Source organism: Bufo gargarizans, chromosome 5 (assembly GCF_014858855.1).
Source record: "Bufo gargarizans isolate SCDJY-AF-19 chromosome 5, ASM1485885v1, whole genome shotgun sequence".
In the NCBI taxonomy this organism is placed as follows: domain Eukaryota; kingdom Metazoa; phylum Chordata; class Amphibia; order Anura; family Bufonidae; genus Bufo; species Bufo gargarizans.
The window spans coordinates 398,873,687-398,887,966 of NC_058084.1; the positions used below are offsets into that span (position 1 = coordinate 398,873,687).

General features: G+C 43.2%; 1 protein-coding gene across 1 annotated transcript in view; it reads left to right on the forward strand.

Moving 5' to 3' along the window:
- The window catches only part of DNAH11 (dynein axonemal heavy chain 11), a 268,017-nt gene extending 253,742 nt beyond the window's left edge, over window positions 1–14,275 (forward strand). Inside the window, 6 exon segments of the mRNA XM_044293255.1 lie at window positions 749–991; window positions 2,353–2,535; window positions 2,610–2,725; window positions 7,265–7,377; window positions 9,044–9,184; window positions 13,878–14,275. Of these exon segments, the coding sequence (XP_044149190.1) occupies window positions 749–991; window positions 2,353–2,535; window positions 2,610–2,725; window positions 7,265–7,377; window positions 9,044–9,184; window positions 13,878–14,125 (1,044 nt within the window). The 3' untranslated portion in view covers window positions 14,126–14,275.
- The last annotated feature ends 5 nt before the right edge of the window (window positions 14,276–14,280 follow it).

Genomic DNA, 14,280 nt, shown 5'->3' on the forward strand with positions numbered 1-14,280 from the left:
GACCACTATAGCTGTCCCTCAGAGCAGAGGGGAGGGCCTGCAAAGCAGCTCAATGGAGACACTTGAAAGTGAAGCTCCACCTCCAGTGCACTTGAGGGAGCAGAACCTGTCAAAATTAAAGTGTAACTGCCGTTCTATTAGAAAAATAGCTCTAATGTGGCCCATTTTGAGCCTTAGTAACGGTCCTCTCTCTTCTGTTTACATAACATGTTTTCATCGGCGCTGGGGGAGAGGCAGGAGCGGAGCGGGGGAGCGGGTTAAGTATATTCCGTGTGAGGGGCCGGGCACATTAAATGAACATAATTTCAAACAAATGTATGATTTCAGTAATTAAAGTATATTACAAAAACTGGGTAACATCACTGCCCCTACAAATAAAAATAGAATGGCATTTACACTTTAAAGTTCATATTTCACACTATCTTCTAAAACTAGGTTCACATAATGCGGTGCAGGTTCCGGCAAAAAAGGACCATATTCACGCTGGACACTTAACGGACCCCATTATGGTGAATGGGATCTGATGGGCACTGTCAGGGTCCGGCACATGCAGGATCCAACAGTTCCAGTATTCTGTTCCTATGCTGGAAAAAAATACCAAAATGAAAGTGCATATGTTGACCTATGTTTTCAGTGCTCTTCCTAACCCCTACCTAGTGCTGTCAGCAGTTTATCGTAGCACTGCAGCGTTTCTGTGCTTTTACTTCCTGAATATGCTCTCACTATATGGAACTTTTTTCATGTTCAGCTTGACGGTGAGTTGTCATTAGCTCCTGGCTTCCGGGCTCCACCAAATCTGGATTACGTTGGATACCATGCCTACATAGATGAAATGCTGCCTGCAGAAAATCCTGTTTTGTATGGACTGCACCCAAACGCTGAGATTGAATTCCTAACAGTAACTTCTGATAATCTATTTAAGACCATATTAGAAATGCAGCCTAAAGATACCCTGGTTGGGGAAGGATCAGGAATGTCCGCAGAAGAGAAGGTAAGTGATCAGTGTATGTAACTGCTGTCTCCTACTGCTCTACCTGTCTGTACATGGATCGTCTGCAATCCAACATGCATGACATGGCAGCAGGTAATTGATTGTGGAACTCTCCTTTAATGGATTTCTAAAATAATCTGATAAAGTGTAGAGAGTGGTAAAAATAAACAGGACATGATCTTGGCCACTGTTTTTAGTCTTTTGGATTTGCTGCACGCTCCAGCCTTGTAAAAATCCTGCAGAGAACACGGGTAAATAGTCTGCTGATTTGGTTCATTTTTGTCTTGTGACCGACAGACTGGGCAGGCCTTAAAGGGGTTTTGCCACTTCAGCAAGTGGCATTTATCATGTAGAGAAAGTTAATACAAGGCACTTACTAATGTATTGTGGATATCCATATTGCTTCCTTTGCTGGCTTGAATAATTTTTCTATCACATTATACACTGATCGTTTCCATGGTTACGACCACCCTGCAATCGATCAGCAATGGCCATGCTTGCACACTATAGAAAAATGTGCTGACCACTCTGGTGTCCGGGACCGTGGAACTGCGCATAAGCTGGTGCATTTTCCTATAGTGTGCAAGCATGGCCACCACTGCTAGATTGCAGGGTGGTCATAACCATGGAAACGAGCTGTGTAAAATGTGATGGAAAAATTAATCCAGCCAGCAAAGGAAGCAATATGGACAATCACAATACATTAGTAGGTGCCTTGTATTAACTTTCTCTACATAATAAATGCTATGTGCTGAAGTGACACAACCCCTTTAAGCTGGATCCCCATGACTGTTTCTTTTTTTGTTCTTCTGATCCGTGGAACGGAAGAAAAGGTCCCCATAGAAGTGAATTGGTCTGCATCTAATCAGCAAAATTGTGGACCAGATGCGGAAAGCCACATACGGCTGTCTGAATGAGCCCTAATGTTAAGGAAGGAAGAGATTTTTTTGCTGAGATTTTTTTTTTTACTTTCAATTTACTACGCTTGGTGTTTCTTTAAAGGGAATCTGTCACCAGGATTAGTGCTGCACATAAGGAGTCCAGGTGCCATAATTTTTTTTCCTACTTCCCCCCTCTGTCAACACACACACGGCTACACTGAAATACATTGTCAGGACTGCTGTGCAAACATGATAGAGAGGACTCCCGTGCGCATGCGCAGCAGTCCAAACAATTTATTTCAAAGCAGCTTTAAATGCGGACAGAGGGCGAAAAGGGGGAAGTAGGAAAATAAAAATATTGATCTAGACTCCTTATCTGCAGTACTGCTCATGGAGTCCAAGAAGCGTGGTGTCAGACTCTCTTTGTCAGGGAGGGTTTTTGTAGGATGATCAGTCAAATTCAGCCTTTCTTCATCATAGGTTAAGAATATAATTGATGAGATTCTAGAGAAGCTCCCAGAAGAATATAATTTGCTAGAGATCATGCAGAAGACAACAGAGAGAAGTCCATACATCCTTGTCTGTTTCCAGGAATGTGAGAGAATGAACATCTTAATGAGAGAGATCCGGAGGTCTCTAAAAGAATTGGATCTAGGGTTAAAGGTAGGGATAGTTTCAATAGAAACGGTTTTTATAACGTGAGATCACACGACATTGACGTTTCTTCTCATTATTAGGGAGAGTTGACCATTTCATCAGACATGGAAGCTCTACAACTCGCACTGTACTATGACAGTGTTCCTGAGTCATGGACAAAGCTGGCGTACCCATCAACGTTTGGATTAGGGCATTGGTAAGTATTCCTATGTTATGTGAGAGATTAGCTTTTTTTTTGTCAGTTTTACTATAAATATATATACAGTACAGACCAAAAGTTTGGACACACCTTCTCATTCAAAGAGTTTTCTTTATTTTCATGACTATGAAAATTGTAGATTCACACTGAAGGCATCAAAACTATGAATTAACACATGTGGAATTATATACATAACAAAAAAGTGTGAAACAACTGAAAATATGTCATATTCTAGGTCAGTGATGGCGAACCTTTCAGAGACCGAGTGCCCAAACTGCAATCTAAACCCACTTATTTATCACAAAGTGCCAACACGGCAATTTAATCTGAATACCAATATAGTGTATCTTCAATTTACTTTATCATTTAGCTATAATAACTGCCTGTGCCGTTCATAGCATGCCCTTCGCTGATGAATGGCAGGTAAAGTCTAAGGCTTATTGGTACACCATTGACTTTTTCCAGGATGCGGGTGCCCAAAGAGAGGGCTCTGAGTGCCGCCTCTGGCACCCGTGCCATAGGTTCGCCATCACTGTTCTAGGTTATTCAAAGTAGCCACCTTTTGCTTTGATTACTGCTTTGCACACTCTTGGCATTCTCTTGATGAGCTTCAAGAGGTAGTCACCTGAAATGGTTTTCACTTCACAGGTGTGCCCTGTCAGGTTTAATAAGTGGGATTTCTTGCCTTATAAATGGGGTTGGGACCATCAGTTGCATTGAGGAGAAGTCAGGTGGATACACAGCTGATAGTCCGACTGAATAGACTGTTAGAATTTGTATAATGGCAAGAAAAAAGCAGCTAAGTAAAGAAAAACGAGTGGCCATCATTACTTTAAGAAATGAAGGTCAGTCAGTCCGAAAAATTGGGAAAACTTTGAAAGTAAGGGCTATTTGACCATGAAGGAGAGTGATGGGGTGCTGCGCCAGATGACCTGGCCTCCACAGTCACCGGACCTGAACCCAATCGAGATGGTTTGGGGTGAGCTGGACCGCAGAGTGAATGCAAAAGGGCCAACAAGTGCTAAGCATCTCTGGGAACTCCTTCAAGACTGTTGGAAGACCATTTCAGGTGACTACCTCTTGAAGCTCATCAAGAGAATGCCAAGAGTGTGCAAAGCAGTAATCAAAGCAAAAGGTGGCTACTTTGAAGAACTTAGAATATGACATATTTTCAGTTGTTTCACACTTGATTGCTATGTATATAATTCCACATGTGTTAATTCATAGTTTTGATGCCTTCATAGTCATGAAAATAAAGAAAACTCTTTGAATGAGAAGGTGTGTCCAAACTTTTGGTCTGTACTGTAAATATAGATAGATAGCTACTGGTGAAACTCGAAAAATTTGAATATCGTGCAAAAGTCTATTTTTTTCAGTAATGCAAATTAAAAGTAATTGCATTAATGGAGCTTAAAATTAGAATATTGTGTCACACTCTAGTCAGCTAATTAATCCATACCCCCTGAGCAAAGGGTACCTCAAAATGGTGACTTTGGGGTTTCAAAAGCTATAAGCCATAATCATCCAAATTATAAGTCTATCTCATAAATTAGTTTCACCGTTTAAGTTGCATTACTGAAATAAATGAACTTTGCACGATATTCAAATTTTTTGAGTTTTACCTGTATATAATATACACTGCCTGTCCCAAAAAAAAGTTGCCACCAAAAAAAAAAAAAAAGATTCTCAATAGGGTTAAGGTCTGGACTCTGTGGGGCCAATCCATGTGTGAAAATTATGTCTCATGCTCCCTGAACCACTCTTTCACAGTTTGAGCCCGATGAATCCTGGCATTGTCATCTTGGAATATGCCCAAGGCATCAGGGAAGAAAAAATCCACTGATGGAATAACCTGGTCATTCAGTATGTTCAGGTAGTTGCTGACCTCATTCTTGGAGCACTTACTGTTGCTGAACCTAGACCTGACCAACTGCAGCAACCCCAGATCATAGCACTGCCCCCACAGGCTGGTACAGTAGGCACTAGACATGATGGGTGCATTACTTCATCTGCCTCTCTTCTTACCCTGATGCGCCCCTCACTCTGGAACAGGGTAAATCTGGACTCCTCAGACCACATGACCTTCCATTGCTCCAGAGTCCAATCTTTATGCTCCCTAAGAAATTGAAGCCTGTTTTTCTGGTTTGCCTCACTGATTAGTGATTTTTTTACGGATACACAGCTGTTCAGTCCCAATCCCTTGAGTTCCCTTCGCATTGTGCATGTGGAAATTCTCTTACTTTCACTATTAAACATAGCCCTGAGTTCTACTGTTGTTTTTCTTCAATTTGATTTTACCAAACGTTTAAGTGATCGCCGATCACCATCATTCAGGATTTTGTTCCTGCTACATTTCTTCCTCGAATACGATGGGTCCCCACTATTATTCCAGTTTTTAATAATGCGTTCGACAGTTCTTAACCCAATTTTAGTAGTTTCTGTAATCTCATTAGATGTTTTCTCTGCTTGATGCATGCCAATGATTTGACCCTTCTCAAACAGACTAACATCTTTTCCACGACCATTAATGTGTTTTTCGACATGGTTATTTAAGAAATGAGAAGCAACTCATTGCACCAGTTGGGGTTAAATAACTTGTTGCCAGGTGAAAGATAATCGCCCATGCAGTAATTATCCAATAGGAGGCTCATAACTATTTGCTTAGTTAAATCCATGTCCAAAAATGGACAAACTATTAAAATGTCAAAATATTTTTTCTGTGTATGGAAAAAATAAAAGATTTGCTTTTCTTTGGTCCCCCCCCAATTTTTTTAAAAAGAAGTGATAAAAATTATACCAATAAAAACTACCATTCACTCCGCCCAAAAAATAAATCTAAAACCTCATAGAAACGGAAAAAAAAAAGTTATGGGTGTCAGATAATGCACAGAAAATTTAAATTTTTTTCAAACTTAATTTTTTTTTAAAGTAGTAGAACATAAAAACTATACAAATGTAACACCGTAATTGTACGGACCTGTAAAATAAGGACGTCATGTCGTATTTAGCACACAATGAACACCTTAATATTAAAACTCAAGAAACCGTGGAAATTGTGGGTTTTTTCTTTTAAAAAAAAGTGCAGAAGCGCATGGCGTCATAGCAACCAATGACGCCGTGCGCTCCTGCTCTGAACAGGAATCCAGCCCAGCATACCACAGACCGCTCTCGGCCGCGGAACACGGCCGTATGCATTCGGCCTTAGGCTTGATGACGTTTACAATGTATGGGCCTATCAATCAGAGTGCGGAAGGTGCAGAGAGAGCTGAGCTTCTAGGTGTAACGGCAACGCCCCTGTTGCTCCTAGAGGCTCATTTGCGTGTATTACAACATAATTTTTCTCAGCAATGTGGGGAGACATGAACATGGGACCAACACAGATGCCTTCACCTGCCAAGCACACGTGTAACCGGTCATTCAGTTTCATAGGTACAAATCTTCTGACAGATGCCCTTTAAAGGGGTTATCCTCATTTTTTTTTTTTATACTGATGACCTTTCCTGAGGATAAGTAATCCTAATCAGATCAGCAGGAGTCTGACTGCTTGCACCAGCCGTCCCATTTCTTTGGATATGATGGTTGAGCTGTAATAACACCGGCTCATAGCTGCAGTTGCGACGGCGAGCAGGTAAACAGTGAACAGCCGATCGCTGGGGGTGCCGGCAGTGGGACCTCCAATGATCTGATATTGATGATCTATGCAGTGGAATATAAGGAATATAAAAAATAAAATATAAAAAAAGACAACCCCATTAATGGGGCTGTCTAATATGAACAAACCCTTCTTTTAACGTACATCCTTGGTTATCAACTATTATTACAGCAGGACATTGTGGTCATATGCAAATTTTATCTGCAGAAGTCTTGGCATTACATAGTGCCCATTCAAATAAAAGGGTGGTCGTGTAATTCATGGTTGCACCGAATTCTCCAAGGCAAGAACCCTCCACTCTTGTTAATAGAAAGGGGGCGCAGGGCATATGAACAGGGATTGTCCTAATGGTGCTGAGCTGCAATACTCCCCATCCAGTGACAAGTGGCGATGTTTCTAATCCCATACAACTTAAGTTCTGAATTGACTATTCCAGATGTAACATAAGTTCATACACTGCACAAAAACTTAATTTCACTGCAACATGTGAACTCACCCTAAGGGTCCATTCACACGTCCGTAGAATAGGTCCGCATCCGTTGCACAAATTATGCGTCTGCATTTCCGGATCGCGCCCCCGATTTTCCGGTCCGTGGCTCTGGAAAAAAATAGAACATGTCCTATTCTTGTCTGCAATTGCGGACAAGAATAGGCAGTTTTGAGGGGGTGCCGGATGGGTGTATTGCGGATCTGCAATACACTACGGACGTGTGACTGGACCCTTAGGATTTGAAATGTGGAATCTTTTTGATACAATGCACCTAACACTTCACCACAATCTGCCTGTGGACCTGCTTGTTTAATCTTTTTCATGATTAAGGGAATGTAATATTTCCAATTAAACTACCGGTAAATGCAAATGAGTTATGTCCATTCATTTACAGGATTAATGATCTTTTATTGAGATGCCGTGAACTGGATATGTGGACACAAGATCTGGTGCTACCAGCAGTAGTCTGGCTCTCTGGATTTTTTAATCCACAGTCGTTTTTGACAGGTAACTACAAAATTTTCAATCTTCCATTATCGGCTCCAAGTTTTGTTACTTTATCCCTCAATTACTACTACTAAATTGTTTCTTTTCTAAATGAATAGACAATGAGTGATCATGAAGGAAGAGTTAAGTTATGTTCACCAATGACACCAAACACGTCCAACGCCTACAACAGTCCCAACGTTTCATTAGACGGGTTGTCTCTCTTCAGCAAATGGCATTTATCATGTAAAATTAATACACGGCACTTACTAATGTGTTGTGATTTTCCACATTGCCTCCTTTGAAGTCTTTATTCATTTTTTCATCACATTATACACTGCTTGTTTCCATGGTTACGACCAACCTGCAATCCAGCAGTGGTGGTCGTGTTTGCAAACTATAGTAAAAAGCACCAGCCTATGTGAGCTCCCACAGTCTTAGCCATCAAAGAGGCTGGCATCTTTTCCTATAGTGTCTAAGTACTGCCACCACTGCAGGATCGCCGGGTGGTTGTAACCACCTTGTATTTACTTTATCTACATGATTTGCTGAAGCGAGAAACCCCTTTAAATAATGTCTTCCTTGCAAAGTTTTGGGTAGTCTACCTTTTTTCACTGCATTGAAATGTGGAGTTGACTGTACTGTGTGTGGTATCTTTTTCCTTTTTTTTTTATGGTGGGAGTTGGTGACCTACCTGTATGCAGTTGGATATGGTTGTATACATTCACATGTAGTTTGAACAGAACCTTAGGGTCCATGTACAGTGGTGGTTTTCTGCTGATAACAAGCGTGGAACGATCATATAGCAAGTCTATCGGTGCTCTAGTTTCATTTATATGGAGAAATCATCATGGTCTGCATCACAGGAGTGTTTGCTTGTTTGTTGGCTGATGGGTGGACATGCTTACATGGCACAGTGATCGGGTACAAGCATTATTCGCCCAATGATTAGCCAGTTTATGAGCCATTACTGTGACATTTTCTTCAGCTATACAGGAGTGTATAGGGAGAGGCATTACCAGTAGAAAGAGGGAGGTGCTCATGCCGCTCTACAGAGCACTGGTGAGACCTCATTTGGAGTATTGTGCTCAGTACTGGAGTGGAGACCATATCTCCAGAAGGATATTGATACTTTGGAGAGAGTTCAGAGAAGAGCTACTAAACTGGTACATGGATTGCAGGATAAAACTTTCCAGGAAAGATTAAAGGACCTTAACATGTATAGCTTGGAAGAAAGACGAGACAGAGGGGATATGATAGAAACTTTTAAATACATAAAGGGAATCAACAAGGTAAAAGAGGAGAGAATATTTAAAAGAAGAAAAACTGCTACAAGAGGACATAGTTTTAAATTAGAGGGGCAAAGGTTTAAAAGTAATATCAGGAAGTATTACTTTACTGAGAGAGTAGTGGATGCATGGAATAGCCTTCCTGCAGAAGTGGTAGCTGCAAATACAGTGAAGGAGTTTAAGCATGCATGGGATAGGCATAAGGCCATCCTTCATATAAGATAGGGCCAAGGGCTATTCATAGTATTCAGTATATTGGGCAGACTAGATGGGCCAAATGGCTCTTATCTGCCGACACATTCTATGTTTCTATGTTTGTAATGTAAACTATCCACTGCAAATGTATTTTCTGGTAGAACTTTAGAAAGTTGATTTAAATATTTTTATTGTCTCATCAGCAATTATGCAGAGCATGGCCCGTAAGAATGAATGGCCTCTAGATAAAATGTGCCTCACTGTGGACGTTACCAAGAAAGCAAAAGATGACTTTGGACACCCTCCACGAGAGGGAGCTTATATTTATGGCCTCTTCATGGAAGGTAACTGTCGAGCACCAGGAGTGAATACAAATCAAAGACAATTGTATCTCTCATATTGTATCAATGTAACTGTTATTAGATTACAGTAATGGAGTAACTTCAATTCAATATTTAAAAGGGACCAGTCACCAATTTGGGCATAGTGTAGTTATGGCCAGGACCATGTGTGCCAAGAACCAAGCATCTTTCTGTTCTGACTTATAAAGCCAGGGACAACCCCCTTCCCTCTAGGATGTCCATATGCCTTAATAGGCTGTATGAACAAGAGTCATCTTTGTGAGATGACTAGTGATTATAGAGCACCTTAGTGCTCTTGCCGAACACATCGGCAGGGCTCCAGATGGCGACACATTATACAGGAGAGGTACCACAGGTAATGACACTGTTTGCAGCGTCTACGGCAAATGTACACTGTATCTCACAGATATATACGAGGGCCTGCAGGTGAGCTGACCATCTAAAACATTATGGGTGAAGGCATGCTGGTGAGCTGACACGCTAAAAGATTTTTGCTGAGGGCCTGTGGGTGAGCTGACCCTGTAACAAAATTTAATGAGAGGGCCTGTGGGTGAGCTGACCCTGTAAAAAAATTAAATGAGAGGGCCTGCGGGTGAGTTGACCCTGTAAAAAATTATATGCAAGGGCATTATATGCGACGAATAAGCATGTTGATATGATGGAGGAGGAGGAGAAAAGGAAGATTCAACCATATACCCTTTATTGTGGTGGAAGGGGTGCATGGGAATGCAGAATATTTAGTACATTATAAACAACACATTTAAAGTGCCTTTATGTTCATCAGCTGTCCACTGGTAGAGTCGAGAAGTCAGGGGCAATCCAATTTTTATAAGAGTCAACCTGTCAGCATTTTCAGTTGACAGATGGATACGCTTATCTGTTATAATGCCACCAGCAGCAAAAAATACCCGCTCAGGCAAAATGCTGGCAGCAGGGCAGGCCAGCACCTCCAAGGCATAGAGCGCCAGTTCGTGCCACATGTCCAGCTTGGACACCCAGTTGTTGTAAGGCACTGAGGACACTGACACGGTCTGGTACGTACTCCTTCACCATCTTTTAAAACTTTTCCCTCCTTGTGACACTAGGCCGCGCATCAGGGTGAGGGTACTGGGGGGGTGTCATGAAACTGTCCCAGGCCTTGGAGAGTGTTGCCCTGCCTCTGTTGGAACTGCTGTGTGTTCCCCTTGTCTCCCCTCCTTGGTTGCCCAAGGAAGTACGGACTCTGCTGCCAGCGTTGTCAGATGGAAATTTTTGGAGCAATTTTTCAACAAGGACCTTCTGGTATTGCACCTGAGGAATAAGAGATGACAAGTTCTCTTTGTAGCAGGGGTTGAGAAGGGTGTACACCCAGTAATCCATGTTGTCTAAAATGCGTTGAACGCGCGGGTCGCGGGAGAGGCAACCTAACATGAAGTCAGCCATGTGTGCCAGAGTATCAACAGGCAAGACTTCACTGTTGTCATCAGGAGGATGACTGTCCCTCTCCTTATCCTCCTCTTCTGCCCACCCACGCTGAATAGATGGAATTAAACTTCCATGGGTACTACCCTCTGTAACAGAGGCAATAGTCTCCTGCTCCTCCTCCTCTTCATAGTCCAATTCGCTCTTAGAAGACGGACGGAGGGTGGTCTGGCTATCACCCTGTGTAATGTCTTCTTCCCCCATTTCCACCTCTTCCACATGCAAAGCGTCAGCCTTAAGGCTAGGTCTACACGGCAAAATTTGTCGCGCGACAGATAAGGTACAACTACACTGCAACATTTGTCACGCAGCATTTTGTTGCACCAATGTCGCACGACAATTTTTATAATGGTAGTCTATGGTGTCGCACTGCAACATGCGACATACTGCGACAGTCGCAGAAAAATCCATCTCGGATGGATTTTCTGCAACCGTTGCGTCGCAGTTGCAGTACGACACCATAACCGGCCATTATAAAAATTGTCGTTGTGTAGACCTAGCCTAATTGTGAGCAGTGAGCATTTGCGTAGAAACAGAAGTGGGATGGTTACGCTGATAATAGCATTATCGCTGCTCACCATCTGTGTTGATTCCTCAAAGTTTCTTAAAACCTTACAGAGGTCAGACATCCATGCCCACTCCTCACTTCTGATTAGCGGAAGCTGACTAGAAATGCGACGACCATGTAGCAGCTGGTATTCCACTGGAGCCACTAACGTAGGTGCTGGCGGAAACCCTGATCGACGTAGGGCCCACAATCCTGTGTCGGTAGCACCTGTGCCATCCCAGGGTACGACTCACTCCCGGCCTCCACAACGCTCACCCAGTGTGCCATCAGGGAAATGTAGTGTCCCTGCCCAAATGCACTTGTCCCTGTGTCCGTGGTTAAGTGGACCTTCCCAGTAACTGCATTGGTCAGGGCACGTGTGACGTTTCGGGACACATGTTGGTGTAATGCAGGCACGGCCCACCTTGAAAAATTATGACGGCCTCTGACATCAGGCTGCGGAAGGCCTCAGTGTCCACAAGCCTAAATGGCAACATTTCCATGGCCAGTAATTTGGAAAGGTGTGCATTTAGTGCTATGGCCTGTGGGTGGGTATTTGCACTTGCGTTCAAATGCCTAGGGTAAGGACATTTGGATCCTGCGCTGGAACAGGGAAGTGGATCTGGTCGCTGATGGTGCTTGTGAAGGTGCAGGGCGGGAGGTATCCTCGCCTTCGACGGGCGATTGGCCAGCACGTACCATAGGGGAAGAGGAGGCAGTGGTGTGACCTGCAGACAAAGATTGTGGACCTAAGGGGTTGTCCCACTTATTACGGTGCTTGGATGCCATGTGGTGGATCATGCTAGTGAGGTTGCTAGTGTTCACACCCTGGCTCATTTTGGTGTGGCACAGGTTCCAAACTACTGTTCTTTTGTCGTCCGCACTTTCCACAAAAAAAGCGCCATACTGCGGAACACCTACCTCTTGGCAAGGGAGTGCTCCGTGGAACAGTTGCGGGCCTGTTTGGTGTGGCCCATCTTCTCCCTTTTGCCACCCCACTGCCTTTTCCAGCCTGTTGCGGTGCTACAGATCCCTCCCCCTCTGTACTGCTGTCCTCGCTCGGCTTTCCACCTTCCCAGGTTGGATCAGTGACTTCATTGTCCACCACCTCCTCTTCCTCACTCTGATCATCCTCCTGATTTGTTGACCTAACACAGTTGGCAATCACCTCACTGATTGACAACTGTGTCTCAACCTCTTGAGACAGTAAGTGCGGTTGACTCATTGGCAACTGTGTCTCATCATCATCCACCTCATTAAACACTAATTGCCATTCCCCACCGTCATGACTCTGGATGCTCAAGAGGTTGGGAATCGGAGCACAAAATCTCATGTCCTTCAAGCGTGCTTGGCGAGAGGGCCAAATCAAGTAATGGCGATGAAAAGAGGTCCACGGAATATCAGAGTGTGGGATCACTTGTTTGGCCAGACTGTACATGGTGGGAGGAAGGATGGTCAGGGTGAGGATTGTGTTGACCAGACTTAAAACAGCTGAGGACCTGATGATAGGTCATCAATATCTTAGCACTGCACAACCCATCTGGGGCAGTGTGTGATTAATTAAAACATTTTTTTTGAAAAACCTCAGAGTTCAGTCCCACTCAATGATTTTATTTGGTATTTTAAAGTAATAAGGTGTTTAATGATGGTCTGTCAAATATTTACCCATAACCAACATTTCTGGAACAATTCTGCGTTATTCCTCCTGGAAATAGTAATAAGGAGAATGGCATTGGCTTATTCATAACGCATGTCCCCATGCTGTCAGACTGTAGAAAAATGCTGCATTGAGTCCTGCTTTCACAGAATGAGTGACAGCTTTCCCATGAGAGAGCTGTGTTCATGGAAGTTATATAGCTGCTCTTGGGTCCTTAGAGACATGGGTACCATGTGTGCAACCCAATTATGGAAATATTTTTGTCAAGACACAATCTGGAACATGCATGAACCCTGAAAGTTTTAGTTATGCTTCTAAAGGTTGACCCTTTTGAACAAGCCACCCCCACTATTATGAATGGGAACTGTATGGCCTGGCATTTATGTTTGTTTGTTTTTTCCTGCCAAAACATTCCTAGTCCTTCCAGCTGTTTGAGAAGGCAGCCGCGCTCCAGCAGCGGCACGGCCTTCTCACTGTTTACCGCAGGCCCAGTGACGTGACAACTAGCATCACTGGCCTGGGCGCGGCTAAGCTCCGTTCCCTTGAATGTAGCTTAGCCCCGCCGAGGCGATACAAGTCGTGACGTCACTCGGCCATCGGTAAACAGTGAGAAGGCCGCGGCGCTGCTGGAGCACTGCTTCCTTAAACAGCTGATCGCAGGGGTCCCAGGTGTCGGACCCCCCACCGATCAGATGCTGATGATCTATCCAGAGGATAGATCATCAGTTTAAACAAAGTGCAGAACCCCTTTAACCTTAGTGACCACGCAAATTTCATAATCGTTTAAGAGCTATAACTTTGTTTTTCCAGTATGTTCCTGTATGAGGGTTTATTTTTTGCAGGACAAGTTATAGTTTTTAATGCACCATTTTGGGTAAATATTGGTGGTCACTAAGGGGTTAAATAATTCCACTGTACTATTAAGAAGAAACCGTTCTAATGTAATGTAAAATGTTTATTTAAAATTGAATGTCTTTGTACAGACCATTTAACAGCATTTATTTCTGTAGGTGCTCGCTGGGACCTACAGACAGGAGTAATTTCTGAAGCACGGCTCAAAGAGCTGACTCCTCCAATGCCGGTCATCTATGTGAAAGCGATTCCAGTTGACAAGCAGGATCTGAAGAATATGTACGAGTGTCCTCTTTACAAAACAAAAATTAGAGGCCCAACTTATGTTTGGACTTTTAATCTTAAAACCAAAGATAAGCCTGCTAAATGGGTCCTGGCAGGCGTGGCCTTGTTACTGGCGGTTTAGTGCTTTATCACGGCACTTGCACTAATGGGCCAGGTTCACACCAGACAGTTCACGGTACTTTTCTAAACTATAGCCATGAATTGATCCTAAATGATGGAAAAGTAGGAAGGAAAGACCTCAACTTTTCGCTTATTATGACTGGCCAAAATAGACAC